We start from the raw sequence: 22521 nt of genomic DNA, 5'->3' as shown, positions 1-22521 counted from the left end.
CCGGATTTGACCTCCGCTACGTTTTCTGATTACGTCCTTGCCTGACGATTCTGTCCCTGTTCCGCAATTCCTGGTTTGACCCTGCCTGACGACTACTCTCATCGGACTGCAGCCTTCCACAGGTAGTGATCTCCAGGGCCCTGTGTAATTCCAAATCCCTGTATAGGGGTTAAAGGGTTTCAGGGTTCTGGGGGTCCTGCTTGGTGAGTTGCTTCCCTCTAGCCTCCCCATTACATCCCAACTGAGTCTGTTGATCCAGGCAGGCGTTACAGAATCTCAAAGAAATACTCATACCTACACATCTTGGCTGCTATCAGTGAGATTAATAATGGTTGTCCGTGGTCGTGCCTTGCTAAATGTATCTGGAGAAGACAGGCTCTTCAAGTGTTCATCCCAGGTGAACTAACAGCTCGGTGTTACATTGATTTGGTGGCGGAACCAGTGGTGCGATCATTTCTCCAAAGTGTCCCAAGAGTTGTTTTTCAACACACATCTAACAGAATGTTGTGTTGGCTACTCTGAGCAGTTGCGTGGCCTAAATGTTATCACATGGCTTGCAGTGTCTACTACATCTGAGACATCATTGGTAGACAATTGCAACGGGAGCTGCCAGCAATAGATGTTAATTTGCCCAAATGCATTGAGTAGTATATTCCTCCAACAACAACCATTAAAAACCTCAATTAGAGCAGCAAAGGCATGTTAAGTGTGTGTATATCTGCGTGTGGTTCACATACTCATACTGGATAAATCAAGCTATTTTGAAAATTGTAATCACAATTTACTTTCATTACAGAGAACCAGACATCTGGGTACATATTGGCTGATCAAGTGTAATGAAAAAGAAAGTTTCTGTGCTAAGATAATCTTATATATGTGTCCCTGCCATATACTGTGTAATGGCCGTGTCTGACCATACAGGGACATGGTTTGAACATTCCACACATCCTGGCCAGGGGAAGAAGCAATAGAGAACACACAGACATTACTGCATGTTATCGCAGCTGATTCTTTTTGTGAGGTAAAACATTCCCTTGCCTGCTTTTAAACAGTGTTTTACTTCACAGAAAGCAGCAGCTGTGATCCCAATCTAAGCTGTCTGTTTATTCTTATACTTCCACCCTTGCCCAGGAGATGTGGTATGATCAGATCATGTTCCTGTATGTACAGATACGGCGGCACATTACAAGATTATCTCGGCACAGGAATTTTTTTATATATATATATATATATATATATATAAAATATATATATAATATATATTAATATATATATATATATATATTTTTTTTTTTAAAGGGGACAACCCCTTTAGCTCTGAAACACTGCAGTATTTGAAAGCTGCCGGGGATCAAGCCGCACGGGAGACTAGTCAGACAGGACAATCCCCAGCGGCTTCCTCTTCCCGCTGCCCGGAGTGACAGGTCTCTGTCTGCATACATGTATTAGGAGAGACCTGTAACTCAAGGAGGGTTGGAGGGCAGTAGCCACAAGGGACCCGCCTGGCCGACTAGTCTCTTGTGCGGATCAGTCACCGTCGGCTTTTCACTATGTTTTCTCTACATTGCTGCAGTGTTTCAGAGTCACACATACATGGCTGAGATCATACAGCCAGTGACTGATACAAGCTGCCCGTGGATCAAAAAGCATGTATCAGCGGTCAGGTTCCCTTTAACATATCTATTGATCCTGCGATTTCCATAATTCCACAAATCTTCTACAATTATTATTTCAGTTTTGAGGAGTGTGTTAGCTCTAACTGTGTTTTATCTTTTTCATTTATGAAAAAAATGGATCTTTTGACAACACATCCTTATGGTAAGAACCGCAGTAAAATAGCACACTATACAACAGTACAAGAGCCAGTGCCCCAAACGTTACCACTAACAGGCTGCATAGTTGTGTATACACAATCCAGTAATCATATATTATTGGGTGATTCATGTCCATGTACCTGATGATCCTGATGGACAGCAGGAATTTTCTCAAGACATTTCTGGGAATACAATGGACTTGGGCATTTTTCAGGTGAATCTACAATACTGGATCCATCTGTGGGAAATAAACGAGGATGTCAAATAATGGGTTAATGTATTGTAGATGACTTTTAAAATAACATCCTTTTTAAAGATTCTTACCGAGTAGTGTGTTGGGGCTATGGTTCTCCATCATCACGTCACTGTACAGATCCTTGGGTCCTTCTATGTACTCCCACTCCTCCATAGAGAAAAAGACAGTGAGACCCTCGTATCTTACAGAAACCTGACACACAGTGATACAGTCATTGTCCAAACCCCCCCGTGTTACTGTATAATGCCCCAGTATTCCCAGCAGTGCTCACCTCTCCAGTCAGCAGCTCAATCATCTTGATGGTGAGGTCCAGGATCTTCTGCTCGTTCTTCCTCTCATACAGCGGTAAGTGAAGAAGCTTTGTATTGGTGCTCTTGGTTTTGCTCCAATCTCCGGACATTTGGAACCTGCTTTTAGGCGTCTGACATTCACCAGATGACTTCTTCACTACTGTGTAATCCTGGGTATGTATAGAAACCCTAGTAAACATCAAAACAGTCTGGAACACATCTTTTAGGAAAAGACATACGGTCCAAGGAACATGGACATGACAAGCATGGAGTTTTGTAGTGCCCAAGTGGTAGTAAACAATATATTGATAGAGGGGTAGGGTCTAAAGTGTGTTATTTGCTGACAGAGCAGTGCAATTTAGGGTGCATGACCACGATCAGTATTTGCAGCGGTTTGGACGCCTCCTACCTCAGCTGCGTCCAAAATGCTGCGTTGTACAGTACAAGCACAGTGGACGGTACTTCTAGAAATCCCGTGCCCACTGTGCTTGTTTCTCCCGCAGCAAACACTGACCTGCGGTGCGTCTTTCCAGACCGCAGCATGTCAATTGTTTGCTGCGGAATCGCATGTGTCCTCCGTAGGGAGAACACAAGTGAGAGACCGCAGTGCACGGAAACCTGATTGTGGGTACTAACAGCTGCGGTCTCCTGCAGAGAAGACATGCGGCCCCCCTGTTCAGGACTAGCTGCGTTCTGAACGCAGCAAGTACTGATCGCGGGCACATACCCTAAAGGCCCCGTTACATGCAATGATGTGTCTAACGATATATCGTTAGGGTCACGGATTCCGTGATGCACATCCGACATGGTTAGTGACGTCGTTGCGTGTGACACCAACGAACGGCCGTTAACTATCAAAAATACTCACCTTATCGTTGATACGTCGTTCATTTTCAAAAAATCGTTGATTGTTGCAGGACGGAGGTTGTTCGTCATTCCTGCGGCAGCACACATCCCTATGTGTGACACCTCGGGAACGACGAACTACAGCTTACCTGCGGCCGTCAGCAATGAGGAAGGAAGGAGGTGGGCGGGATGTTACGGCCGCTCATCTCCGCCCCTCCGCTTCTATTGGGCGGCCGCTTTGTGACGCCGCACGAACCGCCCCCTTAGAAAGCGATGTCGCTAGGCAGGTAAGTATATGTGACGGGTCCTAGCGATGTTGTGCGCCACGGGCAGCAATTTGCCCGTGCCACACAAACGACGGGGGCGGGTGCTTTCACTAGCGATATCGCTGCGTGTAAAGCCCCCTTTACAGTCAAAACCTGTAACTGTGTGATCGGCCCCTGCTTTAACTAATCAGCACCCAGGACAGAGAAGAGATGCAGGACCACACAGCCAGCAGGATGAGCGCATGGAGAGCTGCGTCACAGCAGCAGCCAGGGCTGTGGAGTCAGAGTTAGTGTCCATTTTGGTGGAGTCGGAGTTAGTATAAAATGGACGGACTCCGACTCCTAAAATATATAATAAATTGGGTACAGTAGTTCAATGCAGAATGTGATTAATATTTTTTCATAAGAATTTGGGAAAGTTATGAAATGTCCTATAAATGTCTGTCCTATTCCTGATCAAAGAATCTCGGCTTTTACCCAAGATGAATCTGTGCTGCACTTCAGCTACATGATAAGTAGTGATGTTACCATTTTACTACAGGAAATTTATCACAAACATGAGTCATATGCAGATGAAACTAGAAGTTTACATACACTATCTATAAAGACACATCTGCATGTTTTTCTCACTATCTGACATGAAATCAGAAAAAAAACTTTCCCGTTTTAGGTCAATTAGGAATCAAAATGATTTATATTTGGCAAATGCCAGAATAATGAGGGAGAGAATGTTTTAAGGCATTTTTATTTCTTCCTGGAAAGTCAAAATTTACATATACTAATAGTACTATACCTTTAAACAATATGGGACCGCCCATATGATGTCATGTCTTTGGAAGCTTCTGAGAATTGCACAAGTCTGGTTCATCCTTGGGTGCAATTTCCAGATACATAAAGGTGACTCGTTCATCTGTACAAACAATTATATGCAAGTACAGACAAGATGGGAATGTCAAGCCATCATACCGCTCATGAATGAGACAGGTTTTGTGTACCAGAGATGAGCGTGCTTTGGTCAGACATGTGCATATCAACCCAAGAACAAAAGCAAATGACCTTGTGAAGATGCTGGCGGAAGCTGGTAAGAGTGTGTCATTATTCACAGTGAAACGAGTTCTATATCAACATGGGCTGAAAGGCCAGTCTTCCAGGAAGAAGCCATTACTCCAAAAGAAAAAGAAAAAAGTTAGATTAATGACTGCAAATGCGCACAGGAACAAAGACCTTAAATTTTGGAGACATGTCCTGTGGTCTAACGAAACTAATATTGAACTGTTTGGCCATAATGACCCTAGTCATGTTTTGGGGTTGTTTTGCTATAGGAGGGACTGATGCACTTCACAAAATAGATGGCATCATGAGCAAAGAAGATTGTGGCAAGATGTGGCAATACTGAAGCAACATCTCAAGACATCAGCTAGGAACGTAAAGTTTGGGAGGAAATGGGTCTTCCAAATGGACAATGACCCAAAGCATATTGGCAAGCTGGCTACAAAGTCATTGCTTTGGAGTGGCCATCACAAATGTCAATCCTAGTGGCCTAATCTCAATCCTACTAAAAATTTGTTGGCAACCTGAAAAGGCCGATGGCAGCAAGGCGACCTACAGACATGGCTCAGTTACACAAGCTCTGTCAGGAGGAATTGGCCCAAATTCCTACCATCTATTGTGAGAAGCTTGTGGAAGGATAACCAAAACAATTCCCCCAAGTCACACAGTGTAAGGGCAATGGTACCAAATACTAATGAAATGGAGGGAAACGTTTGACTTTGAAGAAAGTAATAAAAATGACTTCAAACGTTCTCTCTCTCATTATTCTGCCATTTGGTAATCTAATATATAAAGCTGAATGTGTGTATGTATGTATGTCCGGGATTGGCATCTGCCCCGTCGCAGCTACAGCAACAAAATTTTGTACACTCACACTTCTGGACCCCGAGAGCGTCATAGGCTATGTTTTGAGGGGAAATTTTAACCCCACGCTTTACAGTTATTCACCAAAAAACCTGCCTCCATTAAAGCGAATGGAGCTGGGAGCCACAGTGCAGCCAGAACTTCAGAAGAATGCGCAGCCACGCCCTTAAATGGAATGTTGGCATGTCACAATGCAGCCAGGGAAAGAGACAGACACAGACAGGGAAAGAGGCACACACAGACAGGGTAAGAAACAGACAGACAGGGTAAGAGACATACACAAAGAGATAGACACAGACAAAGAGACAGACTGACAGGGAAAGAGACAGACAGGGAAAGAGAGAGACAGGTAAAGAGACAGACACAGACAAAGAGACAGAGACAGACACAGGGAAAGAGAGGGAAAGAGACAGACAGGGTAAGAGACAGACACAGAGAAAGAGACAGACAGGGAAAGAGAGGGAAAGAGACAGACAGGGAAAGTTACAGAGATAGATAGACAGACAGGGAAAGAGATTGAGACAGACGGAGAAAGAAACAAAGACAGACGGAGAAAGAGACAGAGACAGACAGACAAAGAGATAGAGACAGACAGACAAAGAGATATAGAGAGAGAGATACAGAGGGGGAGACAGACATAATTACATTTATATCTATTTGTTTTTTGTGTGCAGAATACATTTTTGTTAATACATTCTATTTTGTTAACAGCAGTTATTAATCCGGGCGAAGCCGGGTAGTACAGCTAGTCTAATATATAAAGCTGAATGTGTGTGTGTGTGTGTGTGTGTGTGTGTGTGTGTGTGTGTGTGTGTGTGTGTCCGGGATTGTCATCTGCACCGTCGCAGCTACAGCCACAAAATTTGGCACACTCACACTTCTGGACCCCGAGAGCGTCATAGGCTATGTTTTGAGGGGAAATTGTAACACCGCGCTTTACAGTTATTCACCAAAAAACCTGCCTCTTTTAAAGCGAATGGAGCTGGGAGCCACAGTCCAGCCAGAACTTCAGAAAAATGCGAAGCCACGCCCTTATATGGAATGTTGGCGTGTCACAATGCAGCCAGGGAAAAACACAGACAGACAGGGTAAGAAACAGACATAGACAGGGTGAAAGACAGACACAAGAGACAGACACAGACAAAGAGACAGACTGACAGGGAAAGAGACTGACAGGGAAAGAGAGAGACAGGTTAAAGAGACAGACACAGACAAAGAGACAGACACAGACACAGGGAAACAGACAGACAGGGAAAGAGAGAGAAAAAGACAGACAGGGTAAGAGACAGACAAAGACAGGTAAAGAGACAAAGACAGACACAGGGAAAGAGAGATAAATAGGGAAAGAGACAGACAGGGAAAGAGAGGAAAAGAGACAGACAAAGAGATAGATAGACAGACAGGGAAAGATTGAGACAGATGGAGAAAGAGACAGTCAGAGATAGACAGGGAAAGAGACAGACAGACAAAGAGATAGAGAGGGACAGAGGGGGATGTTACATCTCGTGGCTCTCCTGAGGCAAGGACTGAGGCAGTCTCCCATTCCTTGCCTGCCACGAGCATTCCTGCTCAGCAGCGCCGAAGGTCTGCCAGACTGCGCAGTGTGCAGGAGATACCTTCTCAGAGAGGCAGCAGAAGGGTGACACCTAGTGGTTCTCCTGTTACAAGGAGTGAAGCGGTCTCCCATTCCTGGCCTGCCGCAGACTCTCCTGCTCAGCGGCCCCGAAGGTCTGCGAGGCTGCGCAATGTGCAGAGGTTTACTGCTCAGGGAAGCAGTGAGATTCCCGTTATCTCTCCACATTGTGAGACCGAGGATCCCGCCTCTATTTCCCAGAGGCAGGAGGGTGAGCATGTGCAATGCGTGGTGGGTCCTGATTCGCTCACTGACGTCACACGGCTTGATGACAAGGCTGGTGACGTGGTGAATCCTGACTGGCCAGGCTGGGACGTCGTGGACCCTGATTGGGTCAAGTCCGTCATCTCCGCCTCGCGCCCGCCCTCGGGTGGAGCTGCACCTCCTTAAAAGCTCCCCCTGCCATCATGGCGGCGCGCGACCGTCCTTCTATGTTTGGATGTCTGGCAGCGTGCTGCCACGCCACTGCTCAGGCATTACTGTCTCTTGTGGGCTTGGCCCTTGCTGCTCCGGCAGTACCTCGTTTGCAGGCCGTGTTCCTGCCTTGCTGCTCCGGCAGTACCCCCGTCAACAGGCCGTGTTCCTGTCCCAGGTGAGCTCCTCAAGTCTCCATTGGACTCACCTGGTTATTGAAAGCACACGTGCGTGGGCACCTCTGTGCTACCCTCATGCCATATTCTCGTGACTTCCACTGGCACACGTGCGTGGGCACCTCTGTGCTTCCCCGTGCAACAGGTACACCGAGCCGTGAGATCTGTGCCATACAACCCTCACGGGTTAGGGCAGATCGGTGTACATAGATCGTCTGTGACATTCCAGACGATCGCTAGCAGCAACCCGCTCACTCTTCACCCACCATAGCGGCGGTCCCTTACACCGCACAGTGGACCTTGACCGGCGGAAGCAGTCCATTTCCCATCTTGGCACGCTTCCCCGGGTCCCCCTCGTAACATTACGGTCGCGCCAAAGGTCTGGCTATGGCTGAAGAGCAGCAGCAGTTGCTGCGTTATGTGCAGCAGTTGGAGTCACGATTGGCAGCAGTGGAGCAGTCTTCCTCCGATAAGACTACTCTGACGACAGTCGCCACCCAGGCGGCTACCCAGGCTGTGCTATTGGGCGGAAGGTCTCCTCGCCTTGCGCTTCCAGAGCGCTTTAGCGGCAACAGCTCTGAGTGCCGTGGTTTCATAAACCAGGTTACCACCTACTTAGAGCTGTCCGCGACTCTTTACGCTACCGAGAAGGCGAAGGTAGCCTTCGTCCAGTCCCTGCTCACAGGGAGAGCGCTGAAGTGGTCCACGCCGTTGTGGGAGCGCGGAGATCGTGTGGTGAATAACTTAGCAGCTTATCTTGGGGCCATGAGAATGGTGTTCCTCGGGCCTCAAGTCACCCACGATTCCGCGCTGCGCCTCCTACGACTTCGGCAAGGGTCTGCTTCAGTCGGGAACTTTGCTGTACACTTTAGGACACTGGCCGCAGAGCTGGACTGGCCGGATAAGGTCCTTGTCCCTGTGTTTTGGGAGGGCCTGGCAGGGTTTGTCAAAGACGCACTGGCCACACGTGAGGTGCCTGCCACTTTAGAGTCCTTGATTCAGGTTGCCTCTCGCATAGACATCCGCCAGGCGGAGCGAAGGCTCGAGGTCTCTTCAGCACCCACGTCTTCTCGGCCTAAAAAGCGTCTGACTCCCGTCTTCCATCAGACAGGTCCCCCAGCCAGTCCTGTAGGCGACTCCGTGGAGTCAATGGAGGTGTCCAAGGTGGTCTCCTCTGCCCCAGGTTCTCGGTCTTGTGTCATCTGCTTTTCCTGTGGACAGAGGGGACACATAGCTACCCTATGTCCCAAACCGTCGGGAAAAGACAGCGTCTAGTTTCTATCAGAGGGGGGACTCTAGACGCTACTTCTCCCTCTAGGTTGACTATCAGCGCCCAGTTGCAGTTCGGCACTACTCTCTTCTCTGCCCTGGCTTGCTTGGACTCAGGCGCTGAAAGCAATTTCATCTCGACCTCCCTGGCAACCCAATACTCAGTTCCCCTGGTTCTGTTGCCCAAGCCACTCAGGGTCCGGGTAGTCGACGGGTCCATACTACTCGATCCTATCACCCAGATCACCATCCCTCTCAGGATGGATGTAACACCGGGACACCATGAGCAGGTGTCCTTCCTGGTGCTTCCAGGGGGGACAGATGAGATCCTACTGGGCCTTCCCTGGTTGAGACAGCATGCTCCTATACTCAACTGGGCAACAGGGGAGATCTCATCCTGGGCAGGATCCTGTAGAGAGCACCTCGTGACTACCGAACCACCCGCTACCATTAGGTCGGTTGGGTCCTCAGGGAATACCGAGGGGCCGGGTTTACCAACACCTTATGAGGCCTACAGGGATGTCTTTTCCAAAAGGGCCGCAGATACTCTTCCTCCCCACCGGCCATATGATTGCCGAATAGACCTGAAGCCAGGCTCCGAGCCCCCTAGGGGCAGAGTGTATCCACTCTCTGCTCCAGAGACGGAGGCTATGTCCAAATATATTCAGGACAGCCTGGCGAAGGGGTTCATTCGCAAGTCTATTTCACCGGCTGGTGCAGGGTTCTTTTTTGTGCAGAAGAAGGAAGGGGATCTGCGCCCCTGTATCGATTACAGGGGATTAAATGCAATCACAATCAAGAACAAATACCCTTTGCCCCTCATTACTGAGCTATTTGATCGATTCCGCGGGGCAAAGGTCTTCACAAAGCTTGATCTACGCGGGGCGTATAATCTAGTGCGAGTCCGAAAGGGCGATGAGTGGAAGACCGCCTTTAACACCAGGGACGGTCACTACGAGTATCTAGTAATGCCCTTCGGACTCTGCAATGCCCCCGCCGTATTTCAAGACTTTGTGAATGACATTTTCCGGGATTTGTATCTTTCCGTGGTTGCATACCTGGATGACATTCTTATCTTCTCCCCCGATCTTACCACCCATCGGAGGGATGTCATCCGAGTACTGAAGAGGCTCCGCACCCATTCGTTATATGCTAAGCTGGAAAAGTGCGTTTTTGAACAGGAATCCTTGCCGTTCCTGGGGTACATAGTGTCCAGTCAGGGGTTAGCAATGGATCCGGGGAAGTTGGAGACAGTGATGAACTGGCCTGAGCCCCGCTCGCTGAAGGCGATCCAGCGATTCTTGGGGTTTATCAATTATTATCGCCAGTTCATTCCCAACTTCTCGACGGTGGCAGCACCCATCATTGCCCTTACCCGCAAGGGCGCTAATCCCAAAGCATGGACACGGGAAACGGTAGAGGCATTTCACACTCTCAAAACTCACTTCTCCAGAGCTCCCATCCTTCATCGTCCAGACATCTCCAAACCCTTCCTACTGGAGGTAGACGCCTCTTCGGTCGGTGCAGGTGCAGTCCTGTACCAGAAAAACGAACGAGGAAGGAAACATCCGTGTTTCTTTTTCTCCAAGACCTTTTCTCCGGCCGAGAGGAACTACTCCATAGGGGATAGGGAGTTACTGGCGATGAAACTAGCATTCCAGGAATGGCGGCATCTCCTGGAGGGTGCGAAGCATCCATTTGAGGTTTTTTCTGACCACAAAAACCTCACATACCTCCAGACAGCACAACGCCTGAACCCAAGGCAGGCCCGTTGGTCTTTATTCTTCTCCCGGTTCCGCTTTATTATCCGCCACCTGGCCGGTGAGAAGAACGTACGGGCCGATGCCTTGTCACGTTGTATGGTTGTGTTGGAGGAGGACGAGGAGGAGCCTCGTCTTATACTACCCCCGGACAGCTTGAGGATGGTCACTCCCACTTCTTTGGACCAGGTGCCACCTGGCAAAACCCTCGTTCCCCCTGAACTACGGAACGAGGTGCTATCGTGGGCCCATGCCTCCAAGGTCGGGGGTCACTTCGGGGTCAAAAGGACCAGAGACCTGGTGACCAGGCATTATTGGTGGCCGAGACTACCCCAGGACATACAGGAATATGTGGGAGCCTGTATGTCGTGTGCTCGGAATAAGCCGTCCCGGCAGAGACCGGCAGGTCTTCTTCACCCACTGCCAGTGCCGGATCGTCCCTGGGAGGTGGTGGGGATGGACTTCCTGGGAGATCTGCCCAAGTCAGCAGGGCACAGGGTCGTATGGGTCATCACGGACCACTTCTCTAAAATGGTCCACTTGGTGCCTCTCCCACGACTCCCGACGTCACGTGCTCTCGCCACCTTGTTCATTCGGCATGTATTTAGGTTGCATGGCATGCCTGACAAGGTGGTGAGCGACCGGGGTCCCCAGTTCGCGTCTCGCTTCTGGAGAGAGCTCTGTAAGCTCCTGCAGATAGAGCTGAACATCTCCTCCGCATACCATCCCGAGACCAATGGACTAGTGGAGAGGACTAATCAGACCTTGGTAACTTACCTCCGCTATTTTATATCCGCGCACCATGACAACTGGGCTAATCTCCTTCCTTGGGCCGAATTTGCCATTAACAATTCGGTCCATGAATCCTCTGGCCAGACTCCGTTCCTACTCAATAACGGACAACATCCCAGAATCCCGGTTCCGATGCCCATTACGTCACCCGATACTAGAGTGGAGGATTGGGCGACCAAGGCCCGGGAGATCTGGGATGACACCCAAGAGGCTCTTAAAAGGGCTAAAGACCGGATGGTGACAACGGCTGATGTTCGCCGCCGCCCTGCACCATCCTTCGCCCCTGGTGACCTAGTATGGCTGTCCTCTAAGAATGTTAACCTACGGGTACAGGCAGCCAAATTCGCCCCTAGGTATCTGGGTCCGTTTAAAGTACTACAGCAGGTAAACCCAGTGGCATATCGACTCCAGCTCCCTCCACGCTGGGCTATAGCCAACACCTTTCACGTGTCCCTCCTGAAACCCGTACGACTTAATAAATTCTCGGGGTCCCTGCTGGCTCAAACCGACTCCCCGTCCGACGACCCTGAGGTGGCAAAACTTGTGGAGACAAAAGTCATACAGGGCAAGAGGTACTACCTCGTGGAGTGGGCCGGCCGTGGTCCGGAGCATAGATCCTGGGAGTTGGAGGATCATATCCGCGCCCCGGGTTTGATAGCGGCCTTCGAGCACGGACAGGGGGGGGCCTAGACGGGGGGGTAATGTTACATCTCGTGGCTCTCCTGAGGCAAGGACTGAGGCAGTCTCCCATTCCTTGCCTGCCACGAGCATTCCTGCTCAGCAGCGCCGAAGGTCTGCCAGACTGCGCAGTGTGCAGGAGATACCTTCTCAGAGAGGCAGCAGAAGGGTGACACCTAGTGGTTCTCCTGTTACAAGGAGTGAAGCGGTCTCCCATTCCTGGCCTGCCGCAGACTCTCCTGCTCAGCGGCCCCGAAGGTCTGCGAGGCTGCGCAATGTGCAGAGGTTTACTGCTCAGGGAAGCAGTGAGATTCCCGTTATCTCTCCACATTGTGAGACCGAGGATCCCGCCTCTATTTCCCAGAGGCAGGAGGGTGAGCATGTGCAATGCGTGGTGGGTCCTGATTCGCTCACTGACGTCACACGGCTTGATGACAAGGCTGGTGACGTGGTGAATCCTGACTGGCCAGGCTGGGACGTCGTGGACCCTGATTGGGTCAAGTCCGTCATCTCCGCCTCGCGCCCGCCCTCGGGTGGAGCTGCACCTCCTTAAAAGCTCCCCCTGCCATCATGGCGGCGCGCGACCGTCCTTCTATGTTTGGATGTCTGGCAGCGTGCTGCCACGCCACTGCTCAGGCATTACTGTCTCTTGTGGGCTTGGCCCTTGCTGCTCCGGCAGTACCTCGTTTGCAGGCCGTGTTCCTGCCTTGCTGCTCCGGCAGTACCCCCGTCAACAGGCCGTGTTCCTGTCCCAGGTGAGCTCCTCAAGTCTCCATTGGACTCACCTGGTTATTGAAAGCACACGTGCGTGGGCACCTCTGTGCTACCCTCGTGCCATATTCTCGTGACTTCCACTGGCACACGTGCGTGGGCACCTCTGTGCTTCCCCGTGCAACAGGTACACCGAGCCGTGAGATCTGTGCCATACAACCCTCACGGGTTAGGGCAGATCGGTGTACATAGATCGTCTGTGACATTCCAGACGATCGCTAGCAGCAACCCGCTCACTCTTCACCCACCATAGCGGCGGTCCCTTACACCGCACAGTGGACCTTGACCGGCGGAAGCAGTCCATTTCCCATCTTGGCACGCTTCCCCGGATCCCCCTCGTAACAGGGAGGCAGACAGAGAATGGGAGAGAAACAGAGAGACAGTTACTATCCCGGGCAGCGCCGGGTGCTATGTTATGAAGCAAAATTTTAACCCTGCGCCTTCCAATTTACCAATCAATTTTGCCCCTATCTACATAATGGGGAAAAAGTTAAACGAAAAGTTTTGGGGGCAAATTGACAGCTGCCAGATGTGAACAAGGGGAGCTTAAAGAATGAGAGCGATGGCCCCAAAGAGTATATACCGTACAGTTGCTAAGGTGGGGCCCCGACATGGGATACTCACCACACTCGGGGATATAAAAACACACAGAATGCGCCACACACTACCACGTACATGAACACATATAACACCCTCAGCACACATTTCACCAAGTGAAACTATTTAATAATTACATTTCTATCTATTTGTTTTGTGGTTTTTGTGTGCAGAATACATTTTTGTTAATACATTCCATTTTGTTAACAGCAGTTATTAACCCGGGCGAAGCCGGGTAGTACAGCTAGTAATAAATAATTTTGGTTTCTAATTGACTTAAAAAAGCTAAGGTTTATTCTGATTTCATGTCAGAAACTAAGAAAAACTAAAGGTTTCACCTGTATAAGGGAATCAGAGTCGGAGGTTTGGCTGACTTCACAGCCCTGGCAGCATCCATCCATATACACTCATCAGTACACAACATGAAACGCAGTAAAAGGAAAGCTTGTCCAAAAAATAAGGAAATCATTCTTGTACATACTGCAGCGTCCCCTATAGGTCTGTGCACAGAACATCTCCAGAGGCTGATCCAGATTCCCACTGCTCTTTCCTTGTCCCTATCAGTCACCCTTTCGACTTCCTTCTGACCATTCTCCAATAGCGCCAATGACACCATGAACAAGCAATGTTATGCCATCTGTCAGCTTCAGCCACTATGAGGAGCTTCCTAAACACAAATTCTTACAGCTATTATTGAGTTCTATGGCAACTGTTTTAAAAGAAATCTGTCAGCAGGTTTTTGCTATGTAAACAGAGCAGCATGGTGTAGCAACAGAGACCCTGATTTCAGTGATGTGTCACTTACTGGGCTGTGTATTCCTGTTGATTTATCAGCAGAAGATTATCATTACAGGACTAGATGTCTTTTACCTCCTAGACACTTGCTGTGTAACCCTGTTCCCACAATTGATAGGCTGCTTTCTGCCTATGCAGTGTACACAGAAAACTGTCAATCATTGGTGTGGGTGGGGTCATAAATAGCTGAGCATTCAGAGCACTGCTAGACCTGCAGCAGATAAAACAGTGATTGTATGAAAATGACAGAAAGCAGCCCTGTAAAGGCCCCGTCACACACAGAGATAAATCTTTGGCAGATCTGTGGTTGCAGTGAAATCATGGACATATTGTTCCATTTGTACACAGCCACAAACCTGGCACTGATTGTCCACAATTTCACTGCAACCACAGATCTGCCGCAGATTTATCTCTGTGTGTGACAGGGCTTTAAGTGACAAAATGCTAGAATTAGGGTCTCTGCCCCATATCATGCTTTATCTCAGATTACATAGCAAAACCTGCTGACAGATTCCCTTTAAAGTGTAACCGTCGTTGTAATTTTTATTTCACAAATCAATAGTACACGTGAAAATAAGGAACTGTGTAGTATATCTTATCAGACAAATCTGCTTCTTTCTCTGCCAGAATTGACCAGTCATTCTCAATTCCGAGGTACAATCTGTCTTCAGTCAGGACTTTCCCATTACTGAGACAGGAGATGGCGGCTTAATATGGAATTGTAAGGCGGGCTTTGCACGTTGCGACATCGCAAGCCGATGCTGCGATGTCGCACGCGATACTCCCCGTCACAATATCTTGTGATTGCTGCTGCAGCGAAAATTATCGCTTCGCCAGCTTCACATGCACTCACCTGCCCTGCGACCATCGCTCTGGCCGGCGATCCGCCTCCTTCCTAAGGGGGCGGGTCGTGCGGCGTCATAGCGATGTCACACAGTAGGCAGCCAATAGCGGCGGAGATGAGCAGGATGTAAACATCCCGCCCACCTCCTTCCTTCCATATAGCGCCGGCGGCAGGTAAGCTGATGTTCCTCGCTCCTGCGGCGTTATACACAGCGATGTGTGCAGCCGCAGGAGCAAGGAACTACATCGTACCTGTCGCTGCAGCATAATTATGAAAAAGTCGGAGCCTGCACCGATGATACGATAACGACGCTTTTGCGCTCGTTAATCGTATCAGCTAGCATTTACACACTACGATCTCGAAAGTGACGCCGGATGTGCGTCACTTTCGATTTGACCCCACCGACATCGCACGTGCAATGTCGCAACGTGCAAAGCCGCCCTTAGGTGGAAAAAGAAGAAAATAAATACCTATATCTAAACATAGATTGAATAATAAACCTGCAATAATACACTAGTATAGTAGATGGGGGAAGACCTGCGCCGGGGATGTTTTATCAGTATGATATTCCCCACAGCCTTCACCTCTCCAGACAGCAGGCAGATGATCCTCAGGGCGAGCTGTAAGATTTCCTCCGTCACACAGTCGTGGTTCTTTCCATCCAGAAGATGTCTTTTGGCCTGTAATCGGTGAGGGAAGGACTGAGCCACTGATGGCGTCTGCAGGTACAAAGACACAACGTGTATCACCTGCACATACCGTCCTGTAACTCTGCAGGCCGCATGTATACAGGCCAATCACAATTATACTATGCACAGGTATTCTGTCACTGTAGAAAAAAGCCAGCCATCACGTAAATGTAGGATATGTCACACACATCGGCCACCATCAAGGAGTCACTTCCGTATCCTAAATTACCAAACACTTCCAAACCCCAGGACGCTCAGACAAGCCGACCCCATGGCCTGAGGTTCTGCTATTTACACACCTTTGAGGATAGCCATTTTCTTTTTATAATACAGTGGAACCTTGGATTAAGAGTAACTTGGTTTGAGAATGTTTTGCAAGAAAAGCAAAGATTTTTAAAAAATGTGTAACTTGGTTTAAGAGCAATAATTTGCAATAAGAGCAAATGTTCACTTCTGGTTCTGTCCTTTCACCACGCTCTGACCCACTCTGGAGGTAACTTTCTGTACATATGTACTCTATACTGTACATAGTATACCATTGTACAGGACAGTATATACTATATAGCATGTCTATCAATTTGCATTTATGGATACAGTATTGTGCTTTCTTTCTACCAGTGCAGCACATTGCTTATACTGTACCTCCTGCACACCAACAATGCTATTGTAAGCTAACATGCAGTTTAATTTGTTTTATCCTGTACAGTATTTTGCATTAGTGTACTGTAATAATTTTATATGTATACATTATATTGTATTACTGTAATACATTTGTGTAAATACAGTAAATAATTTTGGGTTGTGGAACAAATGTTTGCGTTTCTATTATTTCCTATGGGAAAATTTGCTTTGATATAAAAGTAACTTGGTTTAAGAGCAGACTCCCGGAACCAATTATGCTCGTAATCCAAGGTTCCACTGTATAGGTCATTTATTCTTTACCGAGCTTCCCCTACTTTACCTCTTGATATGACTCAGATTTCGCGGATTCCATGGACTTTGGTCCTGCAGGATAGTTTGTATCTAGACTTCCATTACCATCCGCCATGACTCCTGGAATGATTTCTGCCCTGTAACAACCATTGTCCAGGATTTCGCTGTACTTGTGGTTCTTGGCTGGCATGACACAAGATGCTGAGACGTGCCCAGATAGGAGCCATGACACTTCAGTCTGAGTCTCGGCATCCTGCCATGACAGTGCACATGGATGATGTAGGGTGCTGTCTGCTTCTCTTCGGTAATTAATGGCTCCCTGAATATCCGCCATGATCACATTCTGCCCTTCTCGGCCTGGCACAGTAGTGTCAGGCTTTAGGTGGTGTCGGTTTCCCTCCATCATGCAACGGGCTTCTGGGCACAGACAATACAAATCTCGTTGCTTAGCCTGCGGAAACCATTGCTTTATTCCAGTGATGCTCCTCGATAACACCAGACAAATCCTCTCTCCCGCTGTAACAACCTTTACCTAGGAAAAGACCTGTAACAAGGAAAAGAAAAGGGAGGACCAAAGTATTCTGTAATGACACATAGTGATAGCGCAGACAGGGAGGAGGAAAGGAGCTGTGAGAAAGTACACGCACTCAGAGAACAGGACATTTCCAAAAGAGCCTTAATAAAGAGTCAGTAAAGGGACTGTCACTCGGGACCTTCATAGGGAGAGGGAAAACCAGCCCGCGGATTGGGCAGCATGAATCGTGGGTGACAGATTCTTTTAAAGGGGCTGTCCATGAGGAGACAAAACTGGGGCACGGGCAGGTATTGGTGGAAATAGCAGAAGTACATTACTTTCTGTGGCTCCAGCACAGTCTGGCCCTTGCAGAAGAAGGCTGCTGTGCCAGTATAGTGCGTGGTGCCTTGTAGGTGTGAGCAGCCCCTCACATCCTGGGCCTCCTTGCACACAGATTGCATCAATGGTGTGTCTTCCAATGGCTCCGGACATTCATTATTTACAGGGCTACAGCCAATCACCGACCTTAGAGGTGGAGGCACAGGTCCAGCAATCATAAGATGTATACGTGACGCCATGCTGTACCCCGTAAACAATGAACGGGAAGGGGCAGCACAGAGGAATCCGTATGTTGTTATTTACACCAATTACTGGCCTTAGAGGTGGAGGCAGAGGACCAGCAGTCACATGATGTATACATGATGCTATGCTCTGCCCCGCAGCCAATGAACAGCAGGGAGAGGAACCCGTATGTCGCTATTTACTCGTACACCAATCACTGGCCTTAGAGGTAGAGGCACAGGACCAGCAGTCACATGATGTATACATGACGCCACGCTGTACCCCACAAACAATGAACGGGAGGGGGCAGCGGAGAGGAATCCATATGTCACTATTTACACCAATCACTGGCCTTAGAGGTAGAGGCACAGGACCAGCAGTCACATGATGTATACATGACGCCACGCTGTACCCCACAAACAATGAACGGGAGGGGGCAGCGGAGAGGAATCCATATGTTGCTATTTACACCAATCACTGGCCTTAGAGGTGGAGGCAGAGGACCAGCAGTCACATGATGTATACGTGACCCTATGCTGTGCCCCGCAGCCAATGAACAGCAGGGAGAGGAATCCATATGTCACTATTTACACCAATCACTGGCCTTAGAGGTGGAGGCAGAGGACCAGCAGTCACATGATGTATACGTGACCCTATGCTGTGCCCCGCAGCCAATGAACAGCAGGGAGAGGAATCCATATGTCACTATTTACACCAATCACTGGCCTTAGAGGTAGCGGCACAGGAGTAGCAGTCACATGATGTATACGTGACGCCATGCTGTACCCCACAAACAATGAACGGGAGGGGGCAGCGGAGAGGAATCCATAGGTTGCTATTTACACCAATCACTGGCCTTAGAGGTGGAGGCACAGGACCAGCGGTCACATGATGTATACGTGACGCCACGCTGTACCCCGCAAACAATGAACAGGAGGGGGCAGCGGAGAGGAATCCAGATGTTGCTATTTACACCAATCACTGGCCTTAGAGGTGGAGGCACAGGACCAGCGGTCACATGATGTATACGTGACGCCACGCTGTACCCCACAAACAATGACCACCAGGGAGAGGAACCCGTATGTCACTATTTACACCAATGCCTACCTTGGCCCCCATTTTCTCCAATCTCGGGCAACCCCTTTAATAATCTCTATTTATTGTGAATACTTCCAGGGTGACGTCATTTACCTGTGTCTTACACTGCTCTGGCTATAAAACAACAGCTGTGGCCATTATGCAGCAGTGGATGCAGATGGCCCCCAGCTGGGACACTAGATGTCATGTATGTGGCTGTGTAGTCCGGTCAGGGGGCCCCTTACATCAGCTACATGCACAGCCCATCAGCAGCCCTCACTAATAGCATAATTACTACTTATTATCACACCCGACCCCAGTACAGACCTGCGCGACGCTCCACCCTGTTCACCTTCCCATCCTATCAGCGCTCCCAGTGACGTCATCTGTCCACCTCCTGGCCTGACACGACCGCGCAGACTGATGACATCATTGCAGGCAGAGCGCGCACGGGCTGTCGGGTATTGTAGTTTTCCTTTGTTTTCTGTATGCTCTGCGATCAATAAAAAGGCGACTAATATGAAAGTAAGAAAGTAAATAATAGAATCCCAACCTCCAACAAGTATGTTATGTACGCCCCCATAACAGGGACAAGCCGTGCCTGGAGGCGGAGGCTCAAAACCCCCCAAACCGTGCCCGCCCCTGTGCGCCATACAAATGACAGCAGCTAAGATGGATCGCTTTATAAAATGATGATTGTGGAGCCCAGTCCCGTGACAGGTCCATAATAACGTGCAGCAATGTAGTAACAGGCATATTGTCTGACTGCCTAGCTAATCTTTCCATGTAATCACATATCTATCTACAGTGACTTGTAAAAGTATTCATACCACAAGAACTTTTCCACATTTTTCTCACATTGCACCCACAAACGGAAATGTATTTTATTGGGATTTTCTGGGATATACCAACACTAAGTATTAAGTATTAGTGAAGTGTAATGGAAATGATACATGGTTTACTAAACATGTAGAAAATATAAATCTGAAAATTGTGAGCTGCATTTATATTCAGCCCCCTGTAGTCTGATAACCCTAAATAGAATCCTGATTATTGCCAAGGATTCTCATAGCCCCTCCATATACAGTGTGAGCCCCCCAAAACCCCTTCCATATCCAACGCGAGCCCCCACATAGCCTAATATATAGTTTATGAGTCCTACCAGGCCTCCTATATACATTATGATCCCTACATAGCCTCCTGTATACATTATGATTCCAACATAGCCTCCTGTATACAGTCTGAGCCCCATAGCCCCTTATATACATTGAGCCCCCACATAGCATCCTATATACAGCATGACCCCCACAAAGCCCCTCTATATACAGCGTGAGCACCCACATAGATGAATATATATTTTATGAGCCCCACATAGCCTAAATATATTATGAGCCCTACATAGCCTTCTATATACATTATGAGCCCTACATAGCCTTCTGTATACATTTTTAGCCCTACATAGCCTTCTGTATACATTATGAACCCTACATAGCCTCTTATATATATTATGAGCCCTACATAGCCTCTTATATATTATGAGCCCCTACATAGCCTCTTATATACATTATGAGCCCCTACATAGTCTCTTATATAAATTACGAGCCCTAATTTATATACAGTCTATATACAGTCTTATCACCCACAAAGCCCCTCTATATACAGTTTCAACACCTACATAGCCTAATATATACTTTTTGAGCCCCACATAGCCTCCTAAATACATTGAGCCCTACATAGTCTCTTATATACATTATGATCCCCACATAGCCTCTATATACATTATGATCCCCACATAGCCTCATATATACATTATGATTCTCACACCACTTCCTCATCTCGCTCCCTATCTGTCGGTGTCCCCCAAGGCTCAGTTCTTGGACCCCTGCTGTTCTCCATCTACACCTTCGGCCTGGGACAGCTCATAGAGTCCCACGGCTTTCAGTATCATCTCTATGCCGATGACACAGATCTACCTCTCTGGACCTGACATTGCCTCTCTACTAACCAAAATCCCACAATGTCTCTCCGCTATTTCATCCTTCTTCTCTGTGCGATTCCTAAAGCTTAACATGGACAAAACAGAGTTCATTGTCTTTCCTCCTCCTCATTCAACTCCTCCAACAAGCCTTTCCATCAAACTTGATGGTTGCTCACTCTCCCCAGTCTCACAAGCTCGTTGCCTTGGAGTAACCCTCGACTCTGCTCTATCCTTCAAGCCACACATCCAAGCCCTCTTCACCTTATGCAGACTACAACTCAAAAATATCTCCCGGATCCGTGCTTTCCTTAACCAAGAATCAGCAAAAACATTAGTGCATGCCCTCATCATCTCCCGCCTCGACTACTGCAACCTCCTGCTCTCTGGCCTCCCTTCCAACACTCTTGCACCCCTCCAATCTATCCTAAACTCTGCAGCTTGCTTAATCCACTTCTCCCCCCGCTATTCCCCAGCCTCGCCACTCTGCCAATCCCTTCACTGGCTTCCCATCCCCCAATGACTCCAGTTCAAAACTCTGACCATGACATACAAAGCCATCCACAACCTGTCTCCTCCTTACATCTGTGACCTAGTCTCCCAGTACCTACCTGCCCGCAACCTCAGATCCTCACAAGATCTCCTCTACTCCTCTCTTATCTCCTCTTCCCACAATCACGTACAAGATTTCTCCCGTGCCTCCCCCATACTCTGGAACGCTCTACCTCAGCATATCAGACTCTCCACTACCGTGGAAAGCTTCAAGAGGAACCTCAAGACCCATCTCTTCCAACAAGCCTACAACCTACAATAGCCCTCAGTCCAGTACACCACTGTGCAAGCAGCTCTGTCCTCACCTATTGTACCATCACCCATCCCCTGTAGACTGTGAGCATCGCGGGCAGGGTCCTCTCTCCTCCTATACCAGTCTGTTTTGTACTGTTAATGATTGTTGTACGTATACCCTCTTTCACTTGTAAAGCGCCATGGAATAAATGGCGCTATAATAATAAATAATAATAATAATAATAATGATCCCCACGTAGACTCCTAAATACATTATGATCCCCACATAGCCTCATATATACATTATGATCACCCACATCGCTTGTTATATACATTATGAGCCCCCACATAGCCTCCTATATACATTATGGGCCTCACATAGCCTCCTATATATATTGATCTCCTACGTAGCCTCTTATATACATTTCTGAACCGCCTTATAACCTCATATATACACTTCTTAGCCCCATATACTCCCTATATACATTATGAGCCCCCAACAACCCCCTATATACATTATGAGACCCCCACATAGCCTCCTTTTTACATGTAAACATTCCATACACATGGGGGGAAAAAAAAACCCCACCCAATCCTTGCCTTGCAGCCATTCCTCTGTTGCTCTGCTCTTGGCCTCCCGTGTACTGCTGCTCCACATGGCACACATGATAATGTGATGTCATTGCATCTGCTGTGCTTCATGCTGATTTGTGGAAGACTGTGCCAACAGTACCATACTCCACCAATGTATTCACCGCTGTCTGCAACTTGTGGATGGAAGACACGGTGACATTGGGAAGCTGGAGACGGTGGCAAGTGGGCGTCAGGGGAGGACATGGTGCATCCTGCTGTTTCCAGCCCTGTGGCTGTC

The 22521-nt window shown here is 48.4% G+C and overlaps 1 protein-coding gene across 1 annotated transcript in view; it reads right to left on the bottom strand.

Moving 5' to 3' along the window:
* The window catches only part of LOC142312732 (uncharacterized), a 157143-nt gene extending 137839 nt beyond the window's left edge, over positions 1-19304 (bottom strand). Inside the window, exons 1-6 of the mRNA XM_075351720.1 lie at positions 19217-19304; positions 16766-17281; positions 15700-15834; positions 2342-2530; positions 2139-2217; positions 1955-2052 (exon numbers count right to left, since the gene is read on the bottom strand). Coding sequence (XP_075207835.1) covers positions 1955-2052; positions 2139-2217; positions 2342-2530; positions 15700-15834; positions 16766-17143 — 879 coding nt within the window. The 5' untranslated portion in view covers positions 17144-17281; positions 19217-19304. The remainder of the gene's footprint in view (positions 1-1954; positions 2053-2138; positions 2218-2341; positions 2531-15699; positions 15835-16765; positions 17282-19216) is intronic.
* Between the last annotated feature and the right edge of the window lie 3217 nt (positions 19305-22521).

Source organism: Anomaloglossus baeobatrachus, chromosome 5, assembly GCF_048569485.1.
Source record: "Anomaloglossus baeobatrachus isolate aAnoBae1 chromosome 5, aAnoBae1.hap1, whole genome shotgun sequence".
NCBI lineage: Eukaryota > Metazoa > Chordata > Amphibia > Anura > Aromobatidae > Anomaloglossus > Anomaloglossus baeobatrachus.
Note: the sequence above shows the minus strand (reverse complement) of the source record. Positions and strands in the feature narration are given on the sequence as shown.